General features: G+C 45.7%; 1 protein-coding gene across 1 annotated transcript in view; it reads left to right on the forward strand.

Moving 5' to 3' along the window:
- LOC138663298 (oocyte zinc finger protein XlCOF22-like) overlaps positions 1–12,080 on the forward strand; it is a 29,588-nt gene extending 17,508 nt beyond the window's left edge. Inside the window, exon 6 of the mRNA XM_069749480.1 lies at positions 10,837–12,080. Within this exon, the coding sequence (XP_069605581.1) occupies positions 10,837–12,080 (1,244 nt within the window). The remainder of the gene's footprint in view (positions 1–10,836) is intronic.
- Positions 12,081–19,583: the final 7,503 nt, after the last annotated feature.

The following is a 19,583-nucleotide window of genomic DNA, read 5'->3' on the forward strand; positions in this document are numbered from 1 at the left end:
AACCCCCCACAAGTGACAACATTTTGGAAAGTAGACCCCCTAAGGAACTTATCTAGAGGTGTGGTGAGCACTTTGACCCACCAAGTGCTTCACAGAAGTTTATAATGCAGAACCGTAAAAATAAAAAATCATATTTTTTCACAAAAATTATCTTTTCGCCCCCAGTTTTGTATTTTCCCGAGGGTAACAGGAGAAATTGGACCCCAAAATTTGTTGTCCAATTTGTCCTGAGTACGCTGATACCCCATATGTGGGGGGAACCACTGTTTGGGCGCATGGGAGGGCTCGGAAGGGAAGGAGTGCCATTTGGAATGCAGACTTAGATGGAATACTCTGCAGGCGTCACATTGCGTTTGCAGAGCCCCTAATGTACCTAAACAGTAGAAACCCCCCACAAGTGACCCCATATTGGAAACTAGACCCCCCAGGGAACTCATCTAGATGTGTTGTGAGAACTTTGAACCCCCAAGTGTTTCACTACAGTTTATAACGCAGAGCCGTGAAAATAAAAAATCTTTTTGTTTTCCCACAAAAATTATTTTTTAGCCCCCAGTTTTGTATTTTCCCAAGGGTAACAGGAGAAATTGGACCCCAAAAGTTGTTGTCCTATTTGTCCTGAGTACGCTGATACCCCATATGTTGGGGTAAACCCCTGTTTGGGCACACGGGAGAGCTCGGAAGGGAAGGAGCACTGTTTTACTTTTTCAACGCAGAATTGGCTGGAATTGAGATCGGACGCCATGTCGTGTTTGGAGAGCCCCTGATGTGCCTAAACAGTGGAAACCCCCCAATTATAACTGAAACCCTAATCCAAACACACCCCTAACCCTAATTCCAACGGTAACCCTAACCACACCTCTAACCCTGACACACCCCTAACCCTAATCCCAACCCTATTCCCAACTGTAAATGTAATCTAAACCCCAACCCTAACTTTAGTCCCAACCCTAACCCTAGCCCTAACCCTAGCCCTAACGGGAAAATGGAAATAAATACATTTTTTTAATTTTTCCCTAACTAAGGCTACTTTCACACTAGCGTCGGAATCTCCCCATTGCAATGCGTCGGGCAGAGATTCCGACGCTAGCGTTTAACGCACTGCACAACGTGTGCAGCGGATGCATTTCTCCGGCGCATCCACTGCCCCATTGTGAGGTGCGGGGAGGTGGGGGCGGAGTTCTGGCCGCGCATGCGTGGTCGGAAAAAGCGGTCCGTCAGGAGCAAAAAACGTTACATGTAACGTTTTTTGCTTCCGGCGGTCCGCCACAACACGGCGCAACCGTCGCACGAAGGTTGCGACGTGTGGCAAAGCGTCGCAATGCGTCGCTAATGTTAATCTATGGGGCAAAAACTTTGTAGGATGCGTTTTTTGCCATAAACGACGCATTGCGACGTCTGGCAAAAAACGCCAGTGTGAAAGTAGCCTTAGGGGGTGGTGATGGGGGGTTTGATTTACTTTTATAGCGAGTTTTTTAGCGGATTTTTATGATTAGCAGCCATCACACACTGAAAGACGCTTTTTATTGCAAAAAATATTTTTTGCATTACTACATTTTGAGAGCTATAATTTTTCCATATTTTGGTCCACAGAGTCATGTGAGGTCTTGTTTTTTGCAGGACGAGTTGACGTTTTTATTGGTAACATTTTTGGGCACGTGACATTTTTTGATCGCTTTTTATTCCGATTTTTGTGAGGAAGAATGACCAAAAACCAGCTATTCATGAATTTCTTTTGGGGGAGGCGTTTATACCGTTCCGCGTTTGGTAAACTTGATAAAGCAGTTTTATTCTTCGGGTCAGTATGTTTACAGCGACACCTCATTTATATCGTTTTTTTATCTTTTGGCGCTTTTATACGATAAAAACTATTTTACAGAAAAAATAAATATTTTTGCATCGCTTTATTCTGAGGACTATAACTTTTTTATTTTTTTGCTGATGATGCTGTATGGCGGCTCGTTTTTTGCGGGACAAGATGACGTTTTCAGCGGTACCATGGTTACTTATCTGTTTTTTTTTATCGCGTGTTATTCCACTTTTTGTTCGGCGGTATGATAATAAAGCGTTGTTTTTTTGCCTTTTTTTTTTTTTTTTTTCCTTAGGGTGTTTACTGAAGGGGTTAACTAGTGGGCCAGTTTTTTTTTTTTTAACCAATAAACTTTTTGTTGAAGTATAACATATCAAATAGGACATCAAATAACATCCGAAAGAGGGAGGGGAGGGGGAGGGATGAAAAGAAAATAGGGGAGGCATGGGGAACAAAGGGAAAAACGCAGTACATAATACTCAGGGACCACCGCATAATCAGTACAAAAATACACAGTTACTGTACAAGAGAGATCACATATTCAAAAGAACCATGACTTTTTTAAATGAGAGTAAGAGCAGACTGGGAAATATAGGCCGAGGACACTCAGGGGTCCCACCAGGAAAGGACTTTAGTCTTTTTTGGTAAACCCTGAGCCATAATAACCTCATAACAGAAGTGTAGATCAATCTTGGAGATCAGTTCGGCCCTAGAAGGGAGATCTGAAGACTTCCAGTATTTCGCAATACACTGTCTGGCAGCAACTAGGACATTGGAAATTATAGGACGGAGAGGGGAGGGGATATCTATGAGGGAGATACCCAGAACAGCAAGTTGTCCATTCAGAACAAGAGGAAGATGAGTTAGCTCAGCGATCATGGACTCCACCCGGCGCCAAAAAACCTGAACCTGCGGGCACGACCACCACACAAGGGAGGAGGAGCCCATGGCACCACACCCCTTCCAGCAAAGAGGGGAGGAAGACGGAGTGAATTTCGCCAGACGGACAGGAGTAAGATACCAATGCAACTGGATCTTTTTCACCTGTTCCAAGTGGCCAAGACACGAGGAGAATTTGGAGGGATGCACCATCGCAAACCGCCAATCTTCCAGGGAGGCCTCAAAATCCAGCGAGGACACCCAGGAAGTCATAAAAGGGAGCTTATCAGGAATACCATGGGATATAAGGGCTTTGTAGATGATAGAGATACCATGGGGCAATGTAGTGGCAGGTCTAAAGAACCTATGAGCCGGGTCCTCTGTCAAAGGCGAGGGTGCACCAAACAGCCGACGCGACCTAAGAAAGCTGTGAAGCTGTAAATATTGAAAAAAATCAATATTAGTAAGGGAAAATCTCCCTGCAAGGTCCTCAAACGACAGAAGGCCACTCGAGCCGAACAGGTCAGCCACCCGGAGCACCCCGCGCCCCTTCCACGAGGAAAGAGAAATGTGTCCAATAGCATACTCCAAGGCCTGCAAAGAGACATAGTCATACATAAACACAAGATGAGAGGTGCAAAGCGACGCCCAAAGTTTAGTAGCAGTCTTGATAGTACGGAGACACGGGCCCTCAAGAGAAACACAGAGCAGCTGAAGCTCTAGCAGCAATTTAAGAGAATTTTTGGGGCCAAACTGAGACTCGATAAGAAACCAGGGTAAACGTGAGTTCCCCTCCCATCATATTTTAAGAGGCTCAAGGACCGCCGCCCTATAGCAAGACTGCACCACAGGAGCGCCCAACCCACCCATAGAGTATGGTAGGGACATAATCCGACGCCTGATCCTATGAGGTTTCTTGTTCCAGATGAACCGATCTATAAGCGATTGAAAAGCTAAAATAAATTTCGAGGGGATAAAAAGGGGGAGGCACCGGAAAAGGTACATAATTTTAGGGAGGAATAGCATTTTAGAAGTTTGTATGCGGGCCATCCACGAAAGCGACGCGCTCGATAACTGATCCATGCCCTTCCTGACCTCCGCGAGAGTTTCCTCACAGTTTGCACGGACGAGGTTATCCAACCTAGTTATCTGGATACCTAGGTACGTAAAGCCTAGGGGGGCCCAAATAAACGCATATTGGGATTGGATTTGAGTTTGAAGAGGAACCGGGAGAAAAAGGGGAAAAATTGTGGATTTAGTCAAATTAAGTTTGCAATATGAGACCGCAGAAAACTCAGTTAAAATTGAGGTGATCGCATTCAACTAAGCTAAAGGTGAGGTGCATGTCAATACCACATCGTCAGCATAGAGATCAATTTTGTGTTCAGTTTCCCCCACCCTAATTCCTTTTATGTCCGAACTTTGCCTAACCATGGCAGCCAAGGGCTCCATGACCAGAGCAAAGATAAGGGGGGAAAGGGGGCAGCCCTGACGGGTACCGTTCAAAATGGGGAACGTCCGAGACCCAAAACTGGCCGAACGAACCGACGCACAGGGGTTAGAATATAAGGCCATGATAGCTTTGACGATTTACCCAGTAAGCCCAAACTTGTTCAGCGTAAGCTCGATATATCCCCAGTGCACCCTGTCAAACGCTTTTTCGGCATCGAGCGACAGGAATACACTGGGGAGACCCCCCCTCTCCACCACATCCAAAAGGTCTATCAGGCGCCTAGTACCGTCCCTGGTCTGTCTACCGGGAACAAACCCAACTTGGTCGGGGTGTATGAGGCTAGGGAGAACCGAAAATAATCTGTTGGCCCAAATTTTTGCATAGATCTTAACGTCGCAATTTAGGAGGGCTATAGGACGGAAATTTCCCGGAGAGGTTGTGGGTTTCCCCTGTTTTGGGAGAGTCGCAATGGAAGCCTCCAACCCCTCAGCTCTAATACTACCTACCGACAACCAGTTATTAAAAAGGCGCAGAAGATAAGGGGAGAGGACAGAGAAAAACTAAGCATAATAAAAAAAAAAGGAAAGCCATCTGGCCCGGGGAGGAACCCTTATTAGCGTTCCTGACGATTTGAGATAATTCAGACTCAACAATGGGGGAATTCAGATAAGAGAGCTGCTTCGCGCTGACCGAGGGAAGATTAGCCTTCTCCAAGAATGCCAAAATTAGCCCCCGCGAAGGCTGGGGAACCCCTGGGTCAGATCCAAGATCATAGAGGAATAGTAGGATGCGAACTCCTCAGCAATATGAATAGGATTATACACCCGGGAACCGTCAGACCTAAGCAGGAATGGGATCTTGGATTGAGCCTCTCTCTTCCTGACACGTCTAGCCAGAACAGCACCCGCCCGGTCCCCCATTGCATAAAATTTGGCTCTGGCCTTCCTCAGAGCATTTTCAGCCTTATGGAGAAGCAGGTTGCGAACATGCATGCGGGCCCTAGAAAGATCAGAAAAGAGCGCTGGGGTACGTGATAGTTTGTGTGCAGACTCGTGGAGAGCTAATTCGTCTAGGGCAGACTGAATAGCTGAGTTATACTTCCTTTTGGCCGTAGCCGCCATCTTGATGAAACAACTCCTGATTACCGCCTTGTGGGCAAACCAAAGGGTATCATCCCGTATGTCTGGAGTATCATTGGAGGAAAAAAATTCCCGCAAGGCTTCCCCTACAAACTGAGAGTTTGATTGGTCAGCAAGGAGATGGGCGTTGAGACGCCAATGTGCGGGAGGCCTGATAGCCAAAGGGTCTCTTAAAGTGAGGGACACCAGGGCATGGTCCGACCAAGTAATACTGCCTATATCTGCTGCAATGCAGTGAGGAAGAGCCACGTCATTCACCAGCACAAAGTCAATCCTGCTATAGGAACCGTGTCTAGGTGACCTGAACGTGTAATCCCTCTCGCCGCAATGTAGATATCTCCAGACATCATGTAAATTAAGAGTTAATTAGGGGTCCTGCTTCACATCTTGACAGGGAGAAGGCAGAGCAGTCTAGGCCTTTAGACATTGGGGCATTAAAATCTCCAGCAATCAGTTTGTGACGATGTTGAATGTCGTGTAGAATTTTGAAAAAACCCTCCAAGAATTTAAGCTGTCCTACATTGGGAGCATAAACCGAAGCAATGGTGTAGGGGGCATTATTAATAAGACATAGAACCACAATGAACCTACCCAGCGGATCCGCTATGGAGCGAATCATTTAAAAAGAGTTGGCTTTGCTAAAGAAAATGGCTACTCCCGCCTTTTTTGACGGGCCATTGGCAAAAAATTGGTGCGGATATAGACCTGAGTGCATTCTAGCATTATCACATTCCAGCAAATGCGTTTCTTGAAGACACAAAATGTCATGACGGGATTTGCCCAGCTGACGCCACACAATAGACCTCTTTCCCGGGGAGTTGAGGCCATTCACATTAATTGAATATAACGAAATACTCATAGTAAAGGTATATAAACAGTTTTACAACCCTCTGAGCGCCGATAAACTGTGCGGGAAAGCAGATGGCATGTGGCCAGCAAACCAGAGCATAAGTAAGGGGATACCGGGAGGGGGGGAAAAAAGGAGGAAAAACAAACAAGACAGACAACAAATAAACCAGTGGACCGAGGTCCATTCAGGAATACCCTGAGTCCAAAAGGTGAGATTCAAAAAAACAGTTCACCTATGGGGCAGAAAGAAGCTGTGAATACTCTCAGAGAGGAACCAGCGCAGTTTAAGAAAAGAGAAAAAAGTGGTGAAAACAAAACAAATCCGTACGGGAAAATAGCCGGGAACCAGAGATGCAGTGAACTTCCGGACACCTCCCAGTCCGGTACAATGCGGGCCCTAAGATTTCTGCCAGTCCCAGGCTTTGGAAGGTTTGCGGAGACCGGAGAGCCAGGAACTGAGAGTCCCCACTTGGAGAGGGCGGTTGCTGTGTGCGACGGAGTCAGGCAGGTGGTGATTGATCCATCTTTACGGATGAGGAGCTTGGTGGGAAACCCCCAGCGATGCAGAATGCCCTTTTCTCTGAGAACAGCAGTATAAGGTCCAAAAGCCCTCCGGAGGGCCAAAGTACCAGGGGAGAGGTCTGGAAAGACAGACGCGGGCTAGTCTTTCGGGTAGAACTGGGTTCTTCCTTAGTGCCTGAAGAAAGTCTTCCTTCATTTCATAGAAGTGTATGCGTGCAAGAACGTCTCTTGGAACCGAGGGCCCCAGACCAGTCGGTTTAGGGATCCGGTGCACACTGTCAATCATGATATCTTTTGAGGCAAACTGGGGGAGAGCTGCAGCAATAAAATCCTGCAAAAACAGTTTTAAATCCCCTGCCAAGATAGATTCCTCAATGCCTCTGAGTTTAACGTTATTTCTCCTGGACCTATCTTCCAGGTCCAGGGCTTTGGAGTGAGTTTTCGTGGCCAGGGTTTGCAGGGTCTCATGAGCGTCCCAGAGTTCGTTATGAGAGGAGACCAGCTCCGCCATCTTGCGTTCCAGGCGGTCAGTGCGGTTACCCAGCTCCACCACCTCCCCCCTCAATTCAGCCAGCATGGTGCGCATATCCTCTTGTATGGAGGCTCTAAGATCTCCAAGTAGGCCCTTAAGTAGAGCGGCAGTCACCGGGCCATCAGCAGGATCCGACGCTGTATCGCCTGAAAGCGACGCTTGAGCGCCGCGTTGTGAGGAGCGGGAAGCCCTGGGGGAGGACGGCGCCATCTTGGAGCTCAACGGCGGCTGAGGAGAGGCCGCGAAGAAATCAAGAATTCTCCTGGAGGGATCGCGGGCGCCGGCTTTAGATTTCCCCATGCACTCACCGCCGCTCCGGGGACCGATGCCGATTTCGTGGAGGTGAAAGAGGACGCCGGAGAAGAAGGTATGAGCCGCTTTAAGGTTCCCGGCCACGGAGCTCCCGCTCTGTGCGACCTACTCCATCGGCAGATAGGACACGCCCCCACTAGTGGGCCAGTTTTATAGGTCGGTCGTTACGGACGCGGCGATACTAAATATGTGCACTTTCATTGTTTTTTTTTTTTTTTTTTAGATGAAGAAATGTATTTATGGGAATAATTTTTTTTTTCATTATTTTTTTTATTTATTTTTTTACACATTTGGAAAAATTTTTTTTAACTTTTTTATTTTGTCCCAGGGGGGGACATCACAGATCGATGATCTGACAGTGTGCACAGCACTCTGTCAGATCACCGATCTGACATGCAGCACTGCAGGCTTCACAGTGCCTGCTCTGAGCAGGCTCTGTAAAGCCACCTCCCTACCTGCAGGACCCGGATCCGCGGCCATCTTGGATCCGGGGCTGGAGCAGGCAGGGAGGGAGGTAAGACCCTGGCAGCAACGCGATCACATCGCGTTGCTGCGGGGGGCTCAGGGAAGCCCGCAGGGAGCCCCCTCCCTGCGCGATGCTTCCCTGTACCGCCGGCACATCGCGATCATCTTTGATCGCGGTGTGCCGGGGGTTAATGTGCCGGGGGCGGTCCGTGACCGCTCCTGGCACATAGTGCCGGATGTCAGCTGCGATAAGCAGCTGACACCCGGCCACGATCGGCGGCGCTCCCCCCGTGAGCGCTGCCGATTGCATATGACGTACTATCCCGTTGAGGGTCAGATAGGCCCAGGGCACCTCGACGGGATAGTACGTCTAAGGTTAGAAAGGGGTTAAAAGCCATTTTCTGTAGAACGTATAGCCTGGGGGATCCACCTACCCCCTGAAATTAGGATATTCTGACCGTTACCTGCCCAGATCTGTAAACTACAAAGACAAATAACCTCATACAAAGAATGTGCTGACAAGTTAAAAAATCACTTGAAGAAAAATGTTATAGTGGGCCTGTAAGAAAAAGTGGAGGGTAATAATGCTGTTGGCTTCCTAGATCCCTGATATCTTATTGGATGAATCTACCTTCTCTCCCTTCTGTGCTGCTGAATGTGCTCATATGGTCCCTACAAGACCAGGTCCAGTCTTTCTGGCCGAACTTCACTTTTATGATCGACAACAGTAAAGGTGTAGTAAGGGCCAAGTGTGAATTTCTGTACAATAATAAGTTTCCCTTTATCCTGACTTTTCAATTTCTTTTAAAACTGACTATCTTCAAACAGGATTGCGATAAACTACATAAAACACATTACACCTGTGCCATGATATATCTCTAAGCTGTGCATGGCTGAAGGCTGTAATATGCATTTACTCACGCCTGCAGGAGATGTGTTGGCTCGAGCCCTGGTTTCATGCATTCACTCCACGTTATAAATTCCATTACTGCACAATCTCTCCTGAAATGGGGAGCACTAATACTTTCTCTACTCTTTTCTTTGACTATCTAATATTTCTTCTTGAAACTCATCTGACAGAAAATATTGAGATCCTTACGATAGTTTAGATTGCAAAGAACCACCAAGACTCATTTATTACTGATGAAAACTGTTGAATTTGATCATTTCTTTAGATGTGTTATTGTCTATAGTCACAGATTTTGACTACAATAGTTAGGGTCCAAAATACTCTGATAACCATTTCCCGCAGCCAGCTTTTGTGTTCCTAATCCGGGCCCATTTTTCAAATCTGACGTGTATCACTTGGTGACAATTTTAGAATTCTTCGCAAAATATAAGCCCTGTTTTTTTCACTTTAACAAAGTGGAATGGCAAACAGATGGACCTCACAAATTATTTAGCTATTTGAATCCAGATCTTACTGGAATAGTTTGCAGACACAATGTATCGGGAGCAGTGTTTGTGACCACCTGGCAGCTCTAAAGATGGCAACAATGAACAGGCTTGGCGCTATTTACTCCATTTTCCCAATCCCAGGGATTGTCTTGCTCATCACCCAATTAACACCTCTACTTGGATCTGGACTTACATAGAGACCCCCCCAGGCTTGGGCCATATTGTTGCCTGCTGTTCGGTGGTGTAAAATGGGAAGAACAATAGTTAGGTAGCCGGGTCAGAACCTGTAAGGCAGAGAAAATACAAAATCAGAAGGCGCAATAGTAGTCAACAAACAGGCTAGGATCACAACAGGATACAAATACACAAGCCGGGAGGTGAGCATAGAGAACTGAACCAGAGGAGAACAAGGCTGTATCTGGCAGCTTACTTCAATATGCTTCAAGCTTTTGTAGAAAATGGGGCTATCTAATTGGTGGAATCAGGGAGCAGATTACTTCAGCTGGACAGAACATGCACCCATACTGCCAGACTGGCTTGCACTAATTGCCCCAGGCACCCTAATCTTAGTGGCTAAATTGAGCCTACATTGTCCAGAGCTTCTGGTTTCAACGTTTACTCCATAACCAGCCCCGCCTGCCATGTGGATAGGTACACACCTGGTGACAAAAGCAGGCATCTTAGGAGCAGATCTGAAAAGAGATGTGACACGTCATCTGCAGAAGCCCTAATATGAAAAAAATTTTAGAAAACCAGAGCAGTTGAAATCCCCATAAAATTACTCCATTTTAGAAATTGTAACTCTCAGATAATTAATCTATCGGAGTACTGTCTGTTTTTGATTCGACATGTGCTTTCCAGAAATTAGCACGCTGTGGTTTAGGAGAAAAATGCAAATATACCATTTCATACCATTTTATTATCCAACACATAGTGCCCAGTTTGTGCTCCAGGAGACACACACACCATAAATTAAGTGGGTTCTTGTCACTATAGTAATGCCAAATACATGGATGCTAAATGTGGTTTGGGCACAATGAAAGGCTCAGAAGCAGGAGGCATATTTGACTTTGGGAGAGTGGATCGGTTAATGGAAGCCTTGTTACTTTTCAAGAGCCTTTGAGCAACTAATAATGTGGAAACCTCTGTTTTTCCACTAACAGATGGTTGACCTGAGTGGGGACTTTGTTTTTTTGTGAGATGTATGGAAGTTTTATTGCTATTATGTTCGTCAACATAACGTTTCTTTGTTGCTTATATAGTTTCATATTTGAGAGACAGAATGAACAAACAGTTGAACACTGTGCTCCACTGGTTCATCCTATGAGATTTTCTATTAGACTGTGATCTGTCATTGTCTTAGTGAAGAATTCAATATTTTTACGTAATTTGCCATTTTTATAGACCGTTTAAGTAGAAAGGTTAAATGACATTCAAAGATATTTTATTCATAAATAATAATTGGTTTATATCTTGGCAGATGACTGTACCAAGAGATCAGAGGGACAGCTGACACCTTCAATTTTTAAATCGGATGATTTTGAGATCCCACAGGATACAATTGAAGTGAATGCCAATACTCCATATATACCACCATCCCTTCACTGCAAAGGTCTCTCATCTGATCCTTTGAATCAGGTCCTGTTTTCTGATTCATTAGCGACAACTAAGGAAAATCAGAGTCACAAAATAAGCATTAAACACGGAAATACTCCTAAATCAAAGAAGCCATTTTCATGTTCAGAATATGGAAACTGTTTTCCCATCGAAAAGTCTTTTCTTAAACCTCCAAAAATTCACACAGTGGAGAAAAGATTTTCTTGTTCCAAGTGTGTTAAATGTTTTAAGCACATATCACATCTTGTTAGACACCAAAGAAGTCACAGAGGGGAGAAGTCTTTTTCATGTTCAGAATGTGGGAAAAGTTTTAACAAAAAAGGGAATCTTGGTATACACCAAAAAACCCACACAGGGGAGAAGGCTTTTTCATGTTCAGAATGTGGGAAGTGTTTTAACAAAAAAGGGAATCTTGGTATACACCAAAAAACCCACACAGGGGAGAAGGCTTTTTCATGTTCAGAATGTGGGAAGTGTTTTAATCAGAAATCGTCTCTGGTTACGCACCAGAGAACCCACACAGGGGAGAAGCCTTTTTCTTGTTCAGAATGTGGGAAATGCTTTAACAAAAAAGGTAATCTTGGTATACACCAAAAAACCCACACAGGGGAGAAGGCTTTTTCATGTTCAGAATGTGGGAAGTGTTTTAATCAGAAATCGTCTCTGGTTACGCACCAGAGAACCCACACTGGGGAGAAGCCTTTTTCATGTTCAGAATGTGGGAAATGTTTTACAGACAAATCAACTTTGGTTAAGCACCAGAGAACCCACACCGGAGAGAAGCCTTTTTCCTGTTCAGAATGTGGGAAGTGTTTTAATCAGAAATCATCTTTGGTTACGCACAAGAGAACCCACTCCGGGGAGAAGCCTTTTTCATGTTCAGAATGTGGGAAATGTTTTAACAAAAAATGGAATCTTGGTATACACCAACAAACCCACACAGGGGAGAAGGCTTTTTCATGTTCAGAATGTGGGAAATGTTTTAAAAACAAATCAACTTTGGTTAAGCACCAAAGAACCCACTCCGGGGGGCGTGGCTATGTAACTGAGGAGGAAAGACGCACCTTCTGTGAGCTCCAGCAATCCTGTATCTATCCTGCCATCTAGACCCTTAACTCACACACTGTGCCGGCTGGTACTGGTACCGCACAGTCTCAGGAACCCGGTGAGCCCTCCGGACGGCTGCGGTGAAGGTCTGGGGCGAAGGAGCTGCGGTGGCCTGGACGGGCGGCAGACTCCACGTGCAGCGGCGGCCATCTTGTGAGTGCACGCGCTGAGGAGACCAGACACAGCGCCGGCTTCTCCTGGCGCCGGGCGTCCTCCCTTTTGGAATCGGCGATCCCCGGACACAAGCGGTGATCGCTGGAGAGTACCGGTGAGCGGGAGCAGGAGGACCGGAGGTGGACGGCGGTGTCCGCGGGGGGGCACATCATTACAGCGCGCGCCCTGACAGTGGGGGAAGCGGCGCTCTCAGCCACATCTGCGGTGCAACTCAGGAGGTGAGAGATTAGCCTGAAACAGCAAGGAGGTGGCACGGTGGGTGTGCCCTGAAAGATTGGGCCCCGTGCCCCCTGCCATACAAGCACTCCTCCTGCCAGCGCCATAACTTCAGAGGGGTTAACCCTCCCCCCCCTCGCTCTGCTGTTCCCCCTGTGGAGCCTGCGGATCTGCTCTAACATACAGAGCCTGGGTGCATATTAAAACTGCTGCATATATCACTCTTAATATCCCAGCTGCCCATCTAGTGGTCTGTCTGGAATACAATACTACATTTAACTATGTTGTGACTGGAACTGGAGAGTGCACTATATACACATATAACTGTAATTAACCAGTGGAGCCCCTCTAGCTGCCTGCCATGCATCACTCTAAGGGAACAGGGGCTGCTGACAAACTAAGGAAGTACGCCAGGGAGGATCCTTCTGATAGTACACGCACTCTCAGAAATAACCCTGCACAGACCCAACGTAAAAATCGTCTTTCTGATAGTAATGAGGAGGGAGAACAAGATGAACTGACTCTTAAACAGGCGTCAGAGCAGCTAATGCAAGCTATATCCCTCACTAGATCATCTCTCACAGAAAAAATAGAGGGCGTGCATACTGAGGTGGGTCGTCTGCGGCATGATATGCAGGCTATGAGAGGGCGTATTTCGGAGGTTGAAACAAGAGTGTCTCATATAGAGGATACCATCACCCCTATGGAGGCTAAGTTGACAAAAGCCACTGGCTCAGTAAACGCCTGGAAACAAAAGGCAGATGACTTGGAAAACAGACTGCGTCGTAATAATATCCGAATTATCGATCTACCGGAGCGTTCGGAGGATCAGCAACCCGAACAATTTCTGGAGGACTGGCTTAAGGCCTCCCTGGGGGACGAATTTTCTTCAACATTTGCAGTGGAGAGGGCCCATAGGGTCCCAACAAGACCTCTTCCCCCTGGAACTCCACCCCGACCCTTCCTGGCACGTCTTCTCAACTGTAGAGACAGAGATGCTGTTCTTCGTCTGGTGCGGCAGAAGGTCCCTATTAAATTCAACAATGCTACTATATCGATTTTTCCGGATTTTTCCATGGAACTCCAAAAACAGCGAGCGCGGTTCATGGACATCAAGAAACAACTTAGAGATAAGAGTATCATCTACTCCATGCTTTATCCGGCTCGACTGCGCATTGTTCATGATGGCTCCACCTTATTCTTCACGGATCCAGCGGAGGCGGCCGAATGGTTGCGGTCTCACAGGGTGTCTAATGTGAAAGACTCCTAATTTATGCTCCTTGTCTAATGGTAACATAAACGGAGCTCTCTAAGTGGGTGCTAAGGTTGTTAACAATACCGGACGCTGGATTCAGTGAGGGTATCCCCTTTTATACTTGACTGTAGGAGTACAGGATCTTACTCCTCTACTGTTCAGTTTTTGTTAAATTGTTGTATTTTTTTTTCTGTTAGATTTAATTAGTTTTAGTAGGTATTTGGGTAAGAGCCGCCTCCAAAGCCATTATGACTTCCCTTGCGTAATCAGCGGACTTTTCTCACCATCAATGCATACCATGTTTTTAATGGCTAGATATGGGGTCTGAGTTGATATGCATGACATGGAACATTCGAGGTATTAAATCACCCCGGAAGAAAATCAAGGTGTACTCCCAAATTAGACGATATCATCCTCATATTGTGGCCCTGGTAGAGACACATTTAACTAGAGATACAGCCAGAGGTGTACAGAAACCATGGGTACAGTGGTATGCTCACGCGCTTCACACTAGCTACTCGAGAGGGGTATCACTATTAGTACACAAAGACGTCCAATGGGAGGCCCAGACAACTCGACGAGATCTAGAGGGACGTTTTGTTTTTGTCCATGCATTAATTAATTCCCGCGAATACGTCATACTATGCATATATAACCCCCCCCCCCCGGCTACTACTTCAGTACTTAAGATGGCAATGAGCTTTGCGTTAAGCTACCCGGACGCACATGTTATTTGTATGGGTGACTTCAACTTAGTTATGGACAGTAATTTAGATAGAATGCGATTGGGAGATGGGTCGCCTGGGGAATCTTTGTCTTCTTCCTCTTCTTCGACCCCGACTCAGTTAACATTGTTCATGGAAGGTAGCGGCTGGATAGATCTATGGAGGATGCATCACCCCGGGGAGAGGGGATATACCTGCCACTCATCCACTAGAAGTTCCCTCTCTCGCATAGATTATATCTTCGGATCCGGTGACCTGGTGCGGTGGGTGGATAGTGTGGAACACGGTAATAGAGGGACCTCGGATCATAGCCCGATTATTCTTAAACTTGTGTTTGGGACGTTAAATAATGGTAGAGTATGGAAATTGAATCCCTTTTGGCTTAAACTAATAGATTCGGACGATAGGACAGTTGACCAGCTGAACTGCTTCATTCAGTCCCACTCAGAACTTCAGAATATTAACTTATTTTGGGATACACTTAAGGCATATCTGAGGGGTTGTCTGTCTTCTACAATCTCATATATTAAAAGGGTAACATCGAGGGAGGACGATGAGATTGAACAACGTTTGAGAGATGCTGAGGCAACATATACAGCTGACCAGACTAATGATAATAGGGTTGAGTGGTTGACTCTGCAAAGACACCCAACACATAGACACCAAGTCTAAGCGTAAGTTGTTTTTTACGCGACAATCGTACTTTGAAATGGGGAATCAGGCGGGGAAATTTCTGGCCTACTTGGTGCGTCAACATAATACATCTAACATGATATTGCAAATTCGCTCACCGGATGGCTCATTGAATTCCACTACTGAGGGAATACTTCAATGTTTTTATAACTATTATAAGGGGCTGTATGAATCTAAGAGCGGTTTTGATGTTTCCGATTGTCTGGTATATTTGTCCGATATAACACTCCCTGTGCTGAGTTCCGCCCAGCAGACCTTTATGGACGCTGAATTTACCCTGGAGGAAGTGGAGCAAGCTATAACAGACATGGCCTCTGGAAAGGCTCCTGGGCCAGATGGCTTCCCTGTAGAGTTGTATAGGAAATACCGGGGGATACTGCCTCCGCTTCTACTGAAAGTATTTAAAGAGATATGGAAGGGAGGGTGTCTACCAGATACTTTTTATGAGGCACATATCATTGTACTTAAGAAGGAGGGGAAAGATCCTTTGGAATGCGGATCCTATCGTCCTATATCCTTGGTAAATGTGGATTATAAGATCCTAGCCAAGATACTGGCTACCAGGTTGAACTCCATTATACTAGATATTATACATCCAGATCAAACGGGCTTTATGCCCGGTAAGAACACCTCGATAAACATTAGACGGGTCCAGTCGGTGATTCAGTACAGTTCTTTGTTACCAGACAATGCCTGGGCATTGGCATCACTGGACGCAGCCAAGGCGTTCGACTCACTTGAATGGCCCTTTTTGTCCGCTTGCCTGCAGAAATATGGCTTTGGGGAGAAATTTTTGAAATGGGTTGGTGTGTTATATCTGAAACCCAAGGCCCGTATAGTTATCAACGGCTCTATGTCTGAACCTTTTTCACTATATAGAGGAACCCGTCAAGGGTGCCCCCTCTCTCCGGCCCCATTTGCTTTAGCAATAGAGGCATTAGCTGTGCGCTTGCGCTCAACTCCTGGTATTGATGGTATTAAGATAGCGGACCGCACTGACATCATTGGTTTGTATGCTGATGATATGATAATATTTATGGATAGGGCAGAAGGAACGTTGCCAAAAATAATTGCTACCATAGATAAATTTAGTGGGTTCTCGGGCCTATATATTAATTGGGATAAATCTGCCCTATTACCTTTATCTCAGCACCCAGCACCCAGTCTTGGTACTCTTTCTTTACTGCCCATAGTGTCCAAATTTAAGTACTTGGGCATCTACATGTCCCAATGCAGTGGGTTGGACCTACAGCTCAATGTTCTCCCCCTGTTGGAATACACTAAACTGAAATTTGCATCTTGGAGTAAGCTTCCATTGTCAGTAGTAAATGGATGCCTCATAACTATCTCCCTAATTCTGAAAATCACTTAGTTAGTTCTGTTGGTGCTAAGTGTCCGCTGGGTCTTTTGGAATCGGGGAAAATAAGTGCTCCTGGTTTGCTGCCCATGATTCGATTGGCGAGATCCACTTGGAAGAAAATTAGAAAAGTTACTGGATTTCGGGACATTGTAGCCGAGATGCCTCTGTGGGATAACAGTTATTTTCCGATGTTAGTGAATCACCCGTCTACAAAATTTTGGGTTTCCTACGGGGTTCTTTTGATGGGAGATTTATATGACCAGGGGGTTTTTATGTCCTTTGAACAACTACAAGATAAATATGACCTTCCAAGATCTCAATTTTTTCGATACCTGCAACTCAGATCTGCCGTTCAGTCATTTGTCAGGAATGAGGGGATGAACCGTAACATCTCCTCTTTGCCTCTGATAAGTATTCTTAAGTCCCAGGGACCTCAGGGTCTTATCTCGTCCCTATACACATATCTGCTATCAGCGGGAACGAACTCTGTTGTGGATTCGGTGAGAGGCAAATGGGAGGGGCTTTTTCCTGATATGCAAAGTGAGGAATGGGAGGATATTTTGGAATCACCCCTCAGTCTCCCCATCAGCCAATAATAAGATGACCCAATTATACATAATCCACCAGTCATACTTGACTCCGTTGAGACTTTGTTGCATGGGTCGATACTCGACGTCGGAATGTTTGCGTTGCCACTCACCTGACGCTGATTTTGCACACATGATATGGCAGTGCCCCATAGTCTCTCATTACTGGAGGGAGGTGACGTCATTATTAGCTTCAATACTATCAATTCCAATTCCTCTTGAACCCTTAATTTGCCTGTTCGGAGTGTGGGACGAGGAGGCCTGGGAACACTATACGAGGATTTTTCTACGAGAAACACTTTTCTTGGCAAGGAAGTTGCTAGCTATGCGGTGGATGGGGAATTCACCCCCCTCAGTTAGGTCCTGGATTGAACTGGTGAATGCAGTCGTCCCCTATGAGCGTACTCTTTATCAAAATAGGGGCTGCCCGTATAAGTTCAGTAAAATTTGGGATAGATGGAACGCCTCTCATCTCACTCTGTGACTTGATTAGATGGGAGAAATGTGGTTTACCTGGTCCTTTGATCTGCAAATATTGCGCAATGGGAAAACAACAAGATAAGTAATGTATTTGACTTTGATCAAGTGGCGGCTTAGTAGTTTTGGAGGCTCAGTTGGGTTGTAGTTTAAGAACCCTATGTTCTGACTGTTTTTCTAAAAGTGAAATGATTGACATATGTATGTTTTGTCCTTTCCAATCCCTGTAATGTAACCACGCAGATTAATGACAAGGACAAATATGTATGCTGTAATTTTATTCTATGTTTAATAAATAAACGAATTAAAAAAAAAAAAAGAACCCACTCCGGGGAGAAGCCTTTTTCATGTTCAGAATGTGGGAAATGTTTTAATCGGAAAGCAAATCTTAATAGCCACCTGAGATCCCACACAGGGGACAAGACTTTTTCCTGTTCAGAATGTGAGAAGTGTTTTAATCAGAAATCGTCTCTGGTTAAGCACCAGAGAACCCACTCCGGGGAGAAGCCTTTTTCCTGTTCAGAATGTGGGAAATGTTTTAATCAGAAAGCAAATCTTAATAGCCACCTGAGAACCCACACATGGGAGAAGCCTTTTCCATGTCCAGAATGTATGAAATGTTTTAATCAGAAATCAAATTTGGATAGGCCCCAGAGAACACACTCAGGGGAGAAGCCTTTTTCCTGTCCATAATGTGGGAACTATCTTAACCATAAATCACATCTCATTATACACCAGAGAACCCACACAGGGGAGATGCCTTTTTCATGTTCATAATGTAGGAAATGTTTTACACTAAAATCAACCCTTTAACATCAGAAAATTCACAAAGGGGGTGAAGCCTTTTTCATGGTCAGAATGTTGAAAATTTTTTAACCAAAAAATATATTTCTTAAAGGCGTTGTCCATTGCTAGGAAAACCCCTTGTCATTCCTCATATTTGGCCTCTTTCAAATAAAAATTATTCATACTCCCTTTCTGTGCTAGTGTCGTTCCAGTAGGCTTAGCACTCACGTTCCCGGGGCTCATATGAGGTTGTTACAAAATCAACGCTGTCTTCACTGTTCCTCCCTTCGGATGTATTGAACATCAATAGGAAGTCAGGGTCAATTCTGCTCTCTGACTTACTCTTATTGTTTTGAAATGTCCAAAAGTGGAGACAGTGAACCATGTTTAAGAACGCACTTGCTTTCTAAACGCATCTGGTATTCTATTACTCTTTTCCCTATGATCCTTAAATACACTTTTCCTACATGTTTAAACCAAGAAAGAAAGATACTTTTTGATACGACTATATTTTAACTTTTAAAAAATAAAGAATTCATCATTTAAAACATGTCTTGGATTTGTAGAGTAGAAGCTGGATCAAGCTTTCCTTTTCCAGTGAAAAGGGTTTGTCCAAGCAGTGGACTTCCCCTTTAAACATCAAAAATCCCACACAGAGAGAGATACCATTATCATACATACAGTAGAGTGTGAAAAATAAATTACCGTATATACTCGAGTATAAGCCGAGATTCTCAGCCCATTTTTTTGGGCTGAAAGTCCCCCTCTCGGCTTATACTCGAGTCATATACCCGGGTGTCAGCAGGGGAGGGAGAGCGGGGGCTGTGTAGTCATACTTGCCTGCTGCGGCGCGGTCCCTGCAGTCCCTGGCTGCTCCGGCGCTGCAGATTCTTCCTGTACTGAGCGGTCACATGGCACCGCTCATTACAGAAATGAATAGGCGGCTCCACCCCCATAGGGGAGGAGCCGCATATTCATTGCTGTAAATGATCAGTGCCATGTGACCGCTCAATTACAGGAAGAAGCTGCAGCGCCGGAGAAGCCAGGGACTGCAGGGACCGCGCCGCAGCAGGTAAGGGGAGCGCAGCGCTATAATTACCTGCTCCTCGCTGCGGTGCGGCTCCGTCTCCAGCGTCCTCTAGCAGTGACGCTCAGGTTAGAGGGCGCTGTGACGTAGTCAGTGCGCGCCCTCTGCTGAGCGTCAGTGCTGGAGACGGAGCCGCAGAGGAG

This window comes from Ranitomeya imitator, chromosome 2 (assembly GCF_032444005.1).
Source record: "Ranitomeya imitator isolate aRanImi1 chromosome 2, aRanImi1.pri, whole genome shotgun sequence".
Lineage (NCBI taxonomy): Eukaryota > Metazoa > Chordata > Amphibia > Anura > Dendrobatidae > Ranitomeya > Ranitomeya imitator.